Here is a 13,726-nt window from a genome sequence, read left to right as displayed (position 1 = left end):
GGAGGGCAGTTGTGAGGACTACAGCTCTCTCAAATCTAAACAGCAATCAGTATGATGGGCTTCTTCCAGACTTCACAGATAATTCACACATAAATAGAGATTTCATTTCAGCATGTACTGTGAGGTAGAACAGAATTAGCATAAAATTGATACACTATCTTTTCAACTTGCAACTACAGGTAAGCCTTTCTGGTTTGCTTCTCATGAGAAATGGGAGATTTAGCAGCAAAATTCAAATTATGAGATCTAATTAGTAATAAAACCACTGGGTGAAAAATGCCATTTCACCCTCACATAAAGATCGCAGCAGGGTACAAAACATCAAATTTCCCATGAGTACAGTACGGAGTTCAAAAAAAAAAAAAAAGTGTCGAGTCATGTCCATACATACACAGTGTGGGACGGATAGAGCCTATGCTATGCGACAGAACTGGGTTAAAGGCTCCCATTATTACTGTGCGTTTCTGAACTGCAGTATTTCTTTTAAGACCCTCTGACTGGATGTGCCCACCAGGGCCTGACTCTGAGTCTTCCGGTTGCTCTGGCACCTCATGAATCGAGCCACAGAGATCTGCAAAACCGGACTCAAGGTAACGCCAGCTTCGCTTTCACTGGTTCTCAACTGTCTATAAAAGTCCTTAAGCGTATAAAGACAAACTCTGAAGAGAACCATAAATTGGATGAGAATATGATGTTCCTCACATGAGAGGTCCTCTGTGTTTCTTTGCGTGCTTGTATATTTACACAGCGTTTTGCTTCCGTATGCCTTCCTTTCGTTTTCATCAGAAGTGTTTGTTCACTTTCAGTTACATGAATAGTTTCCCCTCTCTCCCTTCAGATCAGACACCAACAGCCGAATTATATAACAATAAACCCTTGACACTGTCTATAGACACTATCTATACAGTAATTCAGCATAGAATTTTCTGGAAAAAGAGGAAAAGATTTTGCTTCATTTCTGTCCAACTACTATTTACTTAAAGTTTACAGTGATGACATGTTTGCTGATACTGTTTTGAGGGGCTGATAATCGTCCCAAGATCGAGCAGATAAATCAGTTTAAATTTGGGTTTCATTTACTCTTTAAGCACATTAAATCTCTCTGTGCCCCTCCAGTGATTAATGATTCAATCAAAATTTCATAAGCAATTGACCTTTAACAATTAATTTACTTTAAAAACAGTATCTATTTACAATCCCAAAAAACAACAACAAAAAACCCCAGTAAAGGTTCATTTTAATGACAGAGCAGATGAATAGCTGTGAATACTTTTCTTTTAACAGGTCCCAGACCTCCTGGAAACCGTATCCACCACCAGCCTTTAAAAATAACCAAATGTCAAAATTTGTTGCAGGCAGAGAGATGACATTCAGACACTAAAACAATTAATAAACTAAAAAAAAATTGCTTACAGTTTCCAACAAGGTTTAATCCTCTTGAAGAACAATGATATTGCAAATGTTTTGAAACAAGACATTTGAGCAAAACACGCCACATGCCAAATGACCTGAGAGTTAGCAAGGCTTTTCATGTAATCAGAGTGTCATGTTTTGGAAAGTGATGGAATTTCATGACCTGCCTCACAATGTTTCACAAGGCTGAAAGTACCATGGTCCCAAACCATCTGTTTAATGACAGAAAAATTTTACACAAACGTCTATTGTGCCATTACTATGAATTCTGACTGATCAAGTTTTGATCATAAGCCAGAAGGGAAAAAACAGGTAAGAACAAAACCCTGAGACAGTAACCAATCACTGATAATGTTCCACCCCCCCCCCCCCCCCCCCCCAATCACCACCACCCCATTAAATAACCACAACTCTGATATCATAACTGTATCTTTAACTGTCAACCATCATCCTCACCATTGGTCATAGTGCTAAACATTTTTTTTTGCTAAAATTAACTATAATTAAAATAAAAAAATCAAATGGAGTGCATTCTAATTCCTAAAGAACACTATGTGACACAACATTCAGGAAAACTGTCCAAAGAGTGAAATAGTAATTGAAAACTAATGGTTAATAAGCCATCATGTTTCTTTAGCTTTGTAAATACAGCTTCATACAAAGTCCCTTGGCATGAATGAGCTTCTTCTCGTCTTCTTACCGTCTCCAACTGATCCATCAGTTTCACAAGAAACTTCCGACACTCTGGGCTTTTACTGTCCAATTTCATACCCGTCTGCATGGCATACAGTCGACCTGGAAAATGAAGAGAGTTGTGATAAGGACCTCTGAACAGACTCTCAGATCATTTAGTAGAGATAATCCCAACAGCAAATCTTTCACCATCTCAACTGACAGTACTGTTAGACCAATAGCGATAAAAAAATTAGGCTGAATTTAAAACATGACTCCTGGATGGATCTTGGTGCTTAGAGCAAAAAAGATAATTAGAATATAAGGAAGGGTGCTTATCACTACCTAAAACTGCAAATATCATACCACGGAAAAATGAAACAGCCTTCATTAACACTTCATCTCTGGCTGAAAAGTGGAAATGCAGCCATAACTGCATATGAGGTGGCTGATATGTGTGGGGAGAGAACTGAATAGTCCTCCAATTACTCAATACTGTTTCATCTGACGCACTCCGCAGCTGTGTTTCTCTGTTTTTTTTTTCAACGCTCAGTCACTCTCTGCTCTCATCCTCTTTTCCAGCACCAGTAAACAGCATCTTTCTTATTTTATGCCTCTTTTCGCCACAGACAGCTTGAATATTTTTCTTGGTAGAAGAATTCTTGAAAACATGCCTGTCTCACACCCGGAAATCTGGAATAGACCAAACCTTTGAGATTTTACTGTGTCACTTCTGGATGGACACTTTGAATTGTTGGGCAACGTCTGCCAAAACTGACAAACCAAGACGTGCAGCTGTTCCCGATGACAAGCAAAACAAAGATTTGCAAAGTGCTTAAGTAAACTGACCAAATTTCTAACTCAGCACTACATAATACCATGTCACCCAAAAGGACATAACTCAGCACTACTTAGGCCTAATACCATGTTACCCAAAAGGACATATCAGTTTACCCACAAATGGAAAACAAAACAAAACAAAAATATGACTGGAGGCTATGAGATTACATCAGGGAAAGAGAGGGTGTCACACACAACACAAAAGAAACTGGATATACTTTCACAATCATAATGAATGTACAAACAGCATGGCTTTATTTATTAGAATTCCGGTGGGATTTAAGGAAAAGTCTTGATAATGTATGTCTGCTCAGAAGAGAAGATAACAGACGGCTGTTCGAGAAACAGTTCAAAGGTCTTAAGAAGAAGGCCTTCAGAAGAGAAGACAACAAATGGCTGTTCCGGAAACAGTTCAAAGGCCTTGGGAGATCAGGATATTACAAGGAACGTTTGGAAGGAGCATGCTGTTCTGTGCCTTTGGGACATTCCTGACAAATGGGAGTCTCACTTTTTTAGCCCCTGCTCTCATGCCATTTTAGATGCTGGCACAGTTTGACACATGCTGTCTGCCACGTTAATTTCAACATGGTCGATGTCTATTCTTTCTTTCTTTCCTTTTTTTTTGTGGAAATGCACATAGAAGAAGAACAACAAAAACAGACAGCATGACTTAAAAAAAAAGAACAGTGTGACTCCATGTTTTAGATGTCAAAAACCATTAAACATGTTCCTTCAGCCTACACTGATGTTTTTGCTGATTCAGTTCTGAGCTAAGCTGTAGGCGACAGCATTTTGATCTGTGGAACTAAAACTCATGAAGTCTAAGAAGTCTTAAACTGTACCAGGCTGGGTCTGTAACACAACTGTTTTCTTTCACACAAACTACGTGCAGAAGACTGCTTTCTCTAGAGAGAAAAAATCTCTGTATATTCTAGTCAATATATCAATAGTCTTTTTAAACATAGCAAAGATATCAAGTTCTGCTGATTCAGCGAAAGTGACCTTTTTCAGGACTGGACGGGACTTTCTCTGGCCTTGTTAAGGAACAAGTCAGCTCTTTCAATCACTAATCTAACTCCAATTTTACAGTCAGACACAGTGAACTGGCAATTACAACTTCCTGAAGGAAGTGAGAAAAAGCCAATATAGGTAGGCTGAGGAGTGCTCAGGCCAGGGAGAGATCTGGGCCTTCATAAAGGTGTCAGTGTGTGCTCATGTTGAGACTTCACTCCACACAGGTCTACATGTGTAAGAACGTTCAACTCTGTCAATAAAAAAAAAGAATACTCAGGAGGAGAGTCAAAACTCACAAAACACAAGAATGAACAACTTCAACCTAAATTACATAATAAAACCCAACTGGTCACTGAGGGCATTTCTGTCCAGTGATGAAGCACAAGAGGTCCACAGGTGACAGGTATTGGTCAGAGTAGAGAGATGGGTCTACTACCAGTCTTAAAGATCACTCCTGTCCTGGAGACTGGTGTCCAGAAAGTGTCAGAGTTTCCCCATATATACTGCTTGTGGCATATGTTGAGGAGCCGCATAGCCTGTATACTGGTGATGTTTGGTAAATGAATAATGTGTGCTAGGCCAGAGCACGTGGAGAGCTGCCTGGATAGACTCCAACCACGCCTGAGTGGCGGACACGGAAAGGCCCGAGGGAGAGACTGAAAGGCCAGGCAGCACCTCCTATATGTTTATCTCTACCTGACCTGCTGTATCTCCAGCTCCATTCAAATGAACACTGAAAATAAAACCCCAGAAGCAGGTGGATTAAGGCCATCCATTTCTAAAGCGAGCACAGCAGACAGAAGTCTGAGCAGCTCTGTTTTCTTAGAACTCCACTTTCACACCATTCACATGCAACAACAGATCCACTCCATCCACTGACGCCTGTCCATGAAAGCCAAGCAATCAACCTGTTTAATAGCTACCGGCCTAAAATGACTACAAGGCTCCTGGGGATAGCATTAGAAGGGTGTGGAGGATTCATTAACTTTATCCAGATTACGGAATTCCCTTCTGAGTCAACAGAAATCCTTCAGCAGAACTAAAACCACACAGCCTGATGAATGAGTTTAAAAACTTTTAGACTATTTAAGGACTTCATCGTCATAATTCACAATTACTGTGCTTGTATCTCTTCTTACAACGAAACGCACTTTGGCCTGCTGTGCAGTAATAAATGCCATTATTAAAATAAAATGTATTATAATTACAGTGGATTATTATTACAGAGACATCAGGCTTTGACTGAGTGGCAATCTGTGTGTGCGTGTACGTGTGCCGGTGTGTGCATGTGTCTGTGTATGCGTGTGCGTGTGTATGTGTGCACGCGCGCACGCTCGACCGATAAATCAGCGTGCCGATATTATTGGCCGATATGAGCTTATTGCAGATAAATCGTATCGGTGTTTATAATGCCCAATAAATGACAATTAAAAAAGAAACGGGAGATGGATCCGCAGATTCTCCCTCGTCTCTTCTAAAAATTTTCTCTGGCAACATCGCTTACAGCAGCTTATAACACTGTCCATTGCTAAATTAGGTTACCCACAAAGCAAGCTAATGCCATGTTTATCAGTGAAAGACCGCTAACGTTAATGAGCGATTAAACTGTAGAGTTTAACTTATTCTGCCTAAATGAAGCAATGGTACATATATCTGCGACTCGCATGTCTGTAGTAATAGTCGGTGCATTGGAAATTATTAAACCAGAGGGGACATGTAAAAAAACGTGAGCTGAACAAATATCTAACATGGCTTTGTTGCCAAACAAAGTTATCTATCTTCCCTTTCAAACGTGTAGTGTGAAATCCCAAAGTCCTCATTGCAAACAGTCATGTAGTATTAGATGCATTCAACAGCAGCGTTTACTCTAGGTCACTGTATCAGTGTACTGCATTATTTATCAAAACTTTCATATATTTTGTGGTACTTTTGTTCAAAGTACTAGCCTACTTATGACAATAAAACAAGTTTATTTTTAAACTGCATTATGTCATGTTATCTTGGTGAGGACTCTTACATGACTACATATAACAAATGTTAGGGAAACATATATATATGTATATGTATATATATATATATAGCATTATCGGATTTTTAAATCATCAAGTATCGAAATTGGTATCGGTCTGAAAAATCCTAAATTGGTCGGGCTCTGGTGTGCGCGTGTCTGTGTCTGTGTATGTGCGCATGTGTGTGTGTGTGTAAGAGACTGAACTAGGCAGAGAGAACTCTTAGTCAGACATTGCTATATTAGGCCAAAGAGGGAAATATAGCCAGGCAAAATTAGCTCTTGAATTACGCCAAAGAAGCTTTGTGAACATCCGTGTCAGACAGGACGGGAGAGGGGAGCTCCTCAAAGCTTTGTCAAATCTTCCCCATTCTTGTTTCTTTAAGAATGACCCACTTCCTCAGTCAATGGGGCCAATTTGCTGCACTCTGATGTCCATCAGAGCTGATCAGAGCCTGCAGTAACAAAGTCTTCTTTTGTGATGCCATGATGCCCATTTGACTTACACATCCAATTTTCCCCATTACAAACAATGCAACACTGAAGCCATTCAGAATGCAAAGCCATGAAAATAAAAGCCAAAACCCACTGTACTTCAGGGAGACAACCTTTAGGCCATGGGCTATTTTTTTCATCTCATCTCGGATTTTTTGGAAGGGCATGAGTGAGCGAGGGATACATTTGTTAAAAGTCGTCAATTGTCTAACGAGCTAGTGCTTATGAGACAAGTAGGTCCAAAGTTTGTCTGTGTTAAGTCACTATGTTTAGTTTGTCTCGTTTGTCTCTGTGTTGAGCGTCTTGATGGTCAAGTCCAGGGTCCATTGTGAGACAACTTGTTATTAAATTAAAACAAAAATGAAAAGGAAGATGAAATTCTTGAACACGAAGCTAGCTGTCCGTAGTTTAAAAAAGGATGTTGACAAAGAGCAGTGCTGAACACAGCCTGTAGAGTCTAAGAGTTTGAACCCCAAATTAATAATCCAGAGATTACCATGTCCCATTTATGCCGCCCTCTACCCAAGCTTGACGTTAAAATAAACAGAAGTGAGGGTGAGTTTTCGGGGGAGGTGGGGCACTGGGTTTTTTCACTGACATCGGCAGCAAGAGCAGAATTGTATATTCAGGAATGCCAGCCCGCGCACTTCACTTTCCCCCACGACAAAGATGTTATTATGTAGCTACAGCTCAATTCCAAGACTGGACCAAGTCCAAGGAGTGCAGGGAAAACAATGTCAAAGAGAGTCTTTTCCATAGGTTTACAGTACACTGCCCACCAGGACACCGAAGCTCAACTAGAGAGACAAGATCCAGAGAGGCAATGCCAGAAATGTATCCCCCCAACCCCACCCTTTTCCTCCACCCCACCCAACCTTCGACTCACCCTCAGGACCACTGACACAGGAGACACTCCCTGCTTTAGCGTTTGAAATGTTTTCTGATGTTTAATCAATAAGATTATCTTTCAGCAGCGTAGGCCAATTATTTCATCTAGTTTGGAAAAGTGCCGCTTTCCTTGGGTCTCTGATTTATCGGCATAAACACACCAATCCCACCACAGCATTGAAGAAATGCCATCGCACGCTTCAAAACCACGACCACAGAACAGATTAGCACTGCTACAGTAACAACATAATTCATTATCATGCTACGTAAAGTCAAACCCTGTTGATTCAGGAAGTGAATTTATTCCATTAAAGATCCTGACTTTGCACTTGAGTCCAGAAATATCAGGACTCAAGCACGCCATGGCCAGCACCCTACATCACTACATAAAAAAAAATATAAACTGCTCCTTTTGTTCATATTTTTATCTTGGATGCCAGCACACCACAGCATTACAGGACAAATACCAACTGCTTCTTTTGTTCATATTTTTAACTCGGAATCAAGTCCACTACATGACTGCAGAACAAATATAAACTGCTCCTTTTGTTCATATTTTGGCCTCAGACGCCAGCACACCACAGCATTAAAGAACAAACACCGACTGTTTCTTTTGTTCGTACTTTTTTACTCAGAAACCAGCCCACTACATGATTACAGAACAAATGCCAACTGTTCCTTTAATTCATATTTTAACTTCAGAAATTGTTTATGGAATGAGTGACCAGTTTTGGTTTTACTGGATCAGACTTGACTTTACTAAAGACCTTACTTTTCCTGAAAGATGCCACACTTCATCAATACCTCTGAGTGCCCATGTCCACAAAGCCTGAATGAGTCATGGAGATGTCAATGCTGACCTCCAGTGGCTCACTGAATTAGTCATCTTGCCAAACTGCTCTCAATTATCACCTTTTTTCACTGTCTCTGCTCATCAAAAAAAAAAGTTTCACTTGGAAAATTAAAACAAAACAAAACAAAACAAACAAAAATAATAATAATAATAATAATTGAATCTCTTGTGATCTCCATTGCTTATGGGATATTAAAAATGAGGGAAGAAATGAAATTTCCCTCAAAGGGTGTCCTCCTATCTCCTTCAATGACTTGTCAGTCATTTGCATATTGTTGACAGGCAAAGCTGAAATGACCACCTGGAGCAATAGACAACATCAAAAATTATACCTGACACGTTCACCTAGCCAAATTAGACATTGTGTTCCCAGTCTAAAAAAAAAAGAACAGCACCTGCAGAGTTGCTTTTTATGTTGTCTTGACAACCAAGAGAGAAGTGGAGCCAAAGAAAACTGCCTCGTGTATACCACCCAGAACATCTGACAGTTGCGACAGCCTCTTGATGACGAATATCAAATAATGAAAAAAAAATCTTGAAGAAAAAAAACCTTTAAAAAAACCTTTTAAAAAATCTTAAACGTTCAAAAAAAAACTGTGATTGATCTAGCCCCTCGGGTCAATGGAAAAAACAGCCTTGTTAACCTTAACAATGTGGATGGCCGAGCTGAGAAAAGCAGCACCCTGGCCCGTTTCACTGACCTACTTAACAGAATGTTCTGAACACCACACCCAGCCACACTGGAGCATCTTTCAATCATCCAACAATGTACAAGCCACCACTGTGCAACAGCCACAACTGGCAACCACTACTCTCTCTCGGCTGAAGTCCATGGCAGCGTTCTTCATACTCAGCTCCGAACATCCACCACCCTGCTGACTTTTGTACCAACCAATTACTGTGGTCCTTAACTGGCCGAAATGTGACTACTCCTGCTTCCCAGGTTAACATAAAAAGTTTCTGTTGTAAAATGGGGGGCTGATAAAAACAGGACTTCAGACCTCCAAATCTGGATTCGAGGAATCATGGTCTATGGGAATGCAGCTACTGAGAGTGAGAAACCAACAACCACATTTGATGAATTCAGTTCACGCAGGGAGGGTGTAGTTCCCTCAGCCCCACAGATGCAGTTTATGGGAGAAGTAAATTCCGAATGAGTGACATTCTACAACAGAAAATGGTGAAAAGTGGTTTAAACATGTAAGTCATTCCAAAGAGTTTAACCCAGTCCAAGTGGGTGAATGTAAAAAGGAAAAACTGATACAATGCACCCAAACAAACCAATGACCTCATCTGGCAAGGAGTTAATAGGATTAGATAATGATATCCTAGCAGGAGCTAGAAACCCGGGTAACAAAAGTTACCGACAGAATCACTTCCAAATAAAAAGTCAAGCTAACAGAGCTAAAAGACCAAACAAATTACCGAAAAAAAAAATGAAAACTAGACAAACGTCATGATCTCCAATTTACTGATAGGAAAAAGGATGAGCAATTAATAAGAAAAGCTCGCCGTCTTTTAAGGACTTGATACGCCACCAGTTAGGGTTGGGTCCAGCATTTGCGTCAACGCCTTTGCCAGACAAGTCCGAGTCCACATTCCGCTGTCAAGTGATTGTTGATGACATCATTCCGTGACGTTTTACTTCGGAACGAATTCACGACACCGCTGTGATCCAGTCAAACAATACGCTACTCAGGCTCAAGTATGGAAAATTATTTACTTGCTACAAGTTGTCAATCTCTTATTATTGCTTTACTCTGTGTATCATGTTATCATTCTGCTGGCCAACTAAATCAAACAGATCAGTTTGTTTACTGATTGCCAACTAATTTCCCGGCTAACTAACGAGGTGACGGCAGATAACGACAATGACAAACATTCGTGCTATTTTCCACTGAGCTCTTATTTACACGTATGTTGCATGACTAGCTTTCCTAATGTCACAGAACTTCTGTAGCGAAGAAGTGTCTGATACCAAAGCTGCGTTCTAAAGTTAATTTTGTCAAGTAGGTTAGCTTGCCAGATAATGTTGTGCTTGTGTGTTCATGGTAATTCCTTCAAGTATATCAGTATTTTGTAACTTGTAAATGTCATTCGCCGTCAGCCGGTCTAACGTTAGCTTGCTACTGCGGAGATACGTATCGCTCTTTTATTATAAATGGGTGGAAGTCTGAGACGTTAGCCTACATGTTTACCAGCTGTCCCAAGTAGTTCAGGTCTAACAGACGTGTTTCATACCTGAAGGTCTTACACTTTACTTGAATGTAAATCAACGTATAAATCTCCGAAATGCTCACTAATTTTTACCAACATGTGCTTAAGTTTGCTGACTGACATTAGGGTAAAGTTAAATGGGCTTATAGCACACGAGCTAGCTAACCAGATATTAGCGGTGAATATACTACTTACAGTAGTAAGCCACGACCGGGTCTCTTTTCTCATGTTCCTGTGCTGTTCTCAAATGATGTTGAATAGCTTTTAATTGTGATGGGACAGCCATCTCGAAATATGCCGGCTTCTAAAAACTAATACAGTGACAGGTACTAAGGCAGCATCGAACAACAACAGCTACATGAGAACGCAGCTCTTCCGCATCCTTTTTCAGGTTGGTTTACAGCTCTGGCGACACCTGGAGGAGAGGAGTGCGGAATGACAAAGCAGAAAGGCACCTTCATGCCACCAACTGTTCTAAAATGTGACAGCTCCTTTAAAGTAAGGCAGGTCTGCCCGCGACAGTCGCAACGATACTCGTGCTCTTAACCTATAGCAATTGAACGTAAATTTCCTCATCTTTTCCAATTGATTTTCTACAAATCGTCTTGTTAATAGATTATCGAATGGACTAATTTCATCTAATTTTCCTCTACATAACGAGATTTGAGTGCGTAACAATTATAGTTGGCAACAGGTAAAATAGTCAGCACGTTAGACATGTGAATGTACGTTGGCTGTATCTGAATGATTAGCTATCATTCGACTCTCACATGTTGAGCTACATATTAGTGTCTTTCACCTCAAATCTGATTCGTGACAGCCTTACTCGACAGTTGTGAGCCTGAATGCACTGAATACCCACCCTTTAAATGACAGCAACCTCCCATACTCATCCATGGATGTGGGAGTCATTATAATTAAGTAATATTTTCATCTCTAAAGAGCTTTAAGAGATTGTTAGATCATTAAGGCAACTTCATTTGCATTATGTGTTTGGTCGGTAAAATATGACCTACCCTCTGAATTACTATAACCCTGTACGTCAATGCAACTCACTGTAGTCACACATTGACAGTACCACAGACTAAAATAAATCACATAAAAAATGCTTGAATGCATACCACATTTCCATCATTGCCATCATTTTTATGCAATCATCAACTGTGTTTTGATTATGCGAATCCATGCTTTTTTGTTAAGTGTCCCTGGACTGCACCCAAATCCCCATCCAGGTACCCTTAGAAAAACACGAGGAACGTTTTGTTAACAGAGAGACCTGTCACAGAATTAATGTATGAGTACTCATGACAATGTCCATTAAAGATTTCAAATTCTCATGCCATCCAATAATTTTGGTTTATGCAGGATGATGATGATGCAACCTGTGCTTTCTGTGTGCTGCAATAAACAAAATCCTACAGATGATCTGTGACTATACTGGTCTCAGATTCAACACTGAAACCAAAATAGCTTGGATTATACCATGACTGCAGAATATCTAGAGAGTCCACTTTGTGTCATATGTTTGAGCAAGGTGAAAGAAATCACAAAGCATCGACACTATCTATTTCAGTACTGATTAAGACTTGCACATTCCCTAGAACAACAAAGTGGAACTGTAATTGGAGACAGGGACATGCATGTCACCCTTTCTTTATGACCCCACACTCTGATCCTGAAGCAGGTCCCCAGATTTGTTGTAATGTACCTCTTATCTGCACAAGAGCATGGTCAAAATGACCTTTGGTTGACTAAAAGCCAGTTATCAGTTCATGGAAGGACTCAAGAAGTCAGTATAGTTCCAAATGACATTTTCCTCCCGCCTGACTTGAACACACTGAAATGGCATCTTTGCAGTGGCCTGTGAAGGAACAAAAGGATTAACTGAAACATAGTAGAAAAAAAGAGGGAGAGAGAGAGAAAGAGAGAGCACATACATTCTCTCACATGGTGCTCAGAAAAACATTTCATAACAGATATGTTTGAATGAATACACAGCAGTGGGCTGCTCTTCACTCAAGGATGTAATTGATGGCAGTAGCAGGATAGCTACATCTCCAGTTAGTTGAAAACGTGAATGCTTACACTTTATACAATAATAATTCTGAGAGAGCTTGCAGAGTGTGGCGTACCCACCACTGAAAGAAGAGCTGCAGGTCACAGAGACTTTTCTAGAGGAAGAGGCTCCTGATATGCCCTCCATTACCGACTGTGGCCTTTTCTGTGGTCAGGGACTGTGTCTCGTGCACCGACGTGAACAGAGCTACAGGCCCACGTTCAGTCTCCCTTAGGTTTGTTTTGTTCTCATTGGCTAAGTTATGCGTGATGCATCCTTGAGGAGTCGTTCTGCACAAAGCCTTGCTCTGAAGCAAATTGCCAAGCTTTCTTATCGCTGTGGAAGATGTCCTTGTACCTCACTGTTACCTCTTACCAGGTTGTTTTCATGTCTATTGAACTGGATTTGAACTCTGAAATCCAAGTATAATGACTTGAATGGTCATAATAATTCAGTGGGCTGTAGGCAGTACCAGACACTATATATAACCGAATTAAACCACAACATAATTAATCTTTTAATATCATCATAGATTAGATGAGACATTAATCTGTTAATATCAGATAAGATTAGACACTGATGGCTCATTAGGCTGACTGAGTAAAATGTAAAACAAGCATTTAAATTGTTTATAATTTGCCATGCTTTCTCCCGACTTCTACTGCAGTGGCCGTAGTATATGTTTGGTTAAATATAGTTTTTACTTCCTCACAAACATTCCAGAGTTTTTGCTCAGCTGTGTGGCACGTCCTTTGCCGTTTTAATGAATATCATGGTGTTGGTGTTTCTCTGCGCTTTCGTTTTTGGATCCAAATGGGAATGCGCACTTGTCCTAGATGAGTGACATCTGGCTTAAGATAACAAGCTCATTAAAGCTCAGATATGAATTGGAGGAACCATAAATGCCAGATTTCAGTTAGTTAGCTCATTCAATCTGAAAGACGTCATCATAACTTGAATTAGTTAAATGATGTATGAAGAACAGGGTCCAAACAACAGATTTACTACATTAGGTAGAAAAGGCCAGAAGAGGAGGCTAGAGTGTTGGAATGGGAAGCATTCACTGAAACACCTGAAATTTTGCCCAAGACTGTGGGACAAGGACTCATTCATATAGAAAAAAGGATTCTCAGATAAAATATATGATGATGAGTAAAATCTCTGTTTCATTAAAACAATACAAAATATCACAAAATATTCGTCACTTTGTGGAACACTTGACTTTATTTACGTAACAGGTATATTTTTTAAAACATCCTGAACTCCATCC

The 13,726-nt window shown here is 40.1% G+C and overlaps 1 protein-coding gene across 3 annotated transcripts in view; it reads right to left on the bottom strand.

Annotated features, from left to right (window-relative positions):
• The window catches only part of vta1 (vesicle (multivesicular body) trafficking 1), a 28,369-nt gene extending 17,618 nt beyond the window's left edge, over positions 1 to 10,751 (bottom strand). For all 3 annotated transcript variants that reach the window (XM_030771708.1, XM_030771709.1, XM_030771707.1), the window contains exons 1-2: positions 10,596 to 10,751; positions 2,114 to 2,208 (exon numbers count right to left, since the gene is read on the bottom strand). In XM_030771708.1, the coding sequence (XP_030627568.1) occupies positions 2,114 to 2,208; positions 10,596 to 10,686 (186 nt within the window). In that variant the 5' untranslated portion in view covers positions 10,687 to 10,751. The remainder of the gene's footprint in view (positions 1 to 2,113; positions 2,209 to 10,595) is intronic.
• Positions 10,752 to 13,726: the final 2,975 nt, after the last annotated feature.

This window comes from Chanos chanos, chromosome 4, assembly GCF_902362185.1.
Source record: "Chanos chanos chromosome 4, fChaCha1.1, whole genome shotgun sequence".
Classification (NCBI taxonomy): Eukaryota; Metazoa; Chordata; class Actinopteri; order Gonorynchiformes; family Chanidae; genus Chanos; species Chanos chanos.
This window is presented reverse-complemented; position numbering and strand designations above follow the sequence as displayed.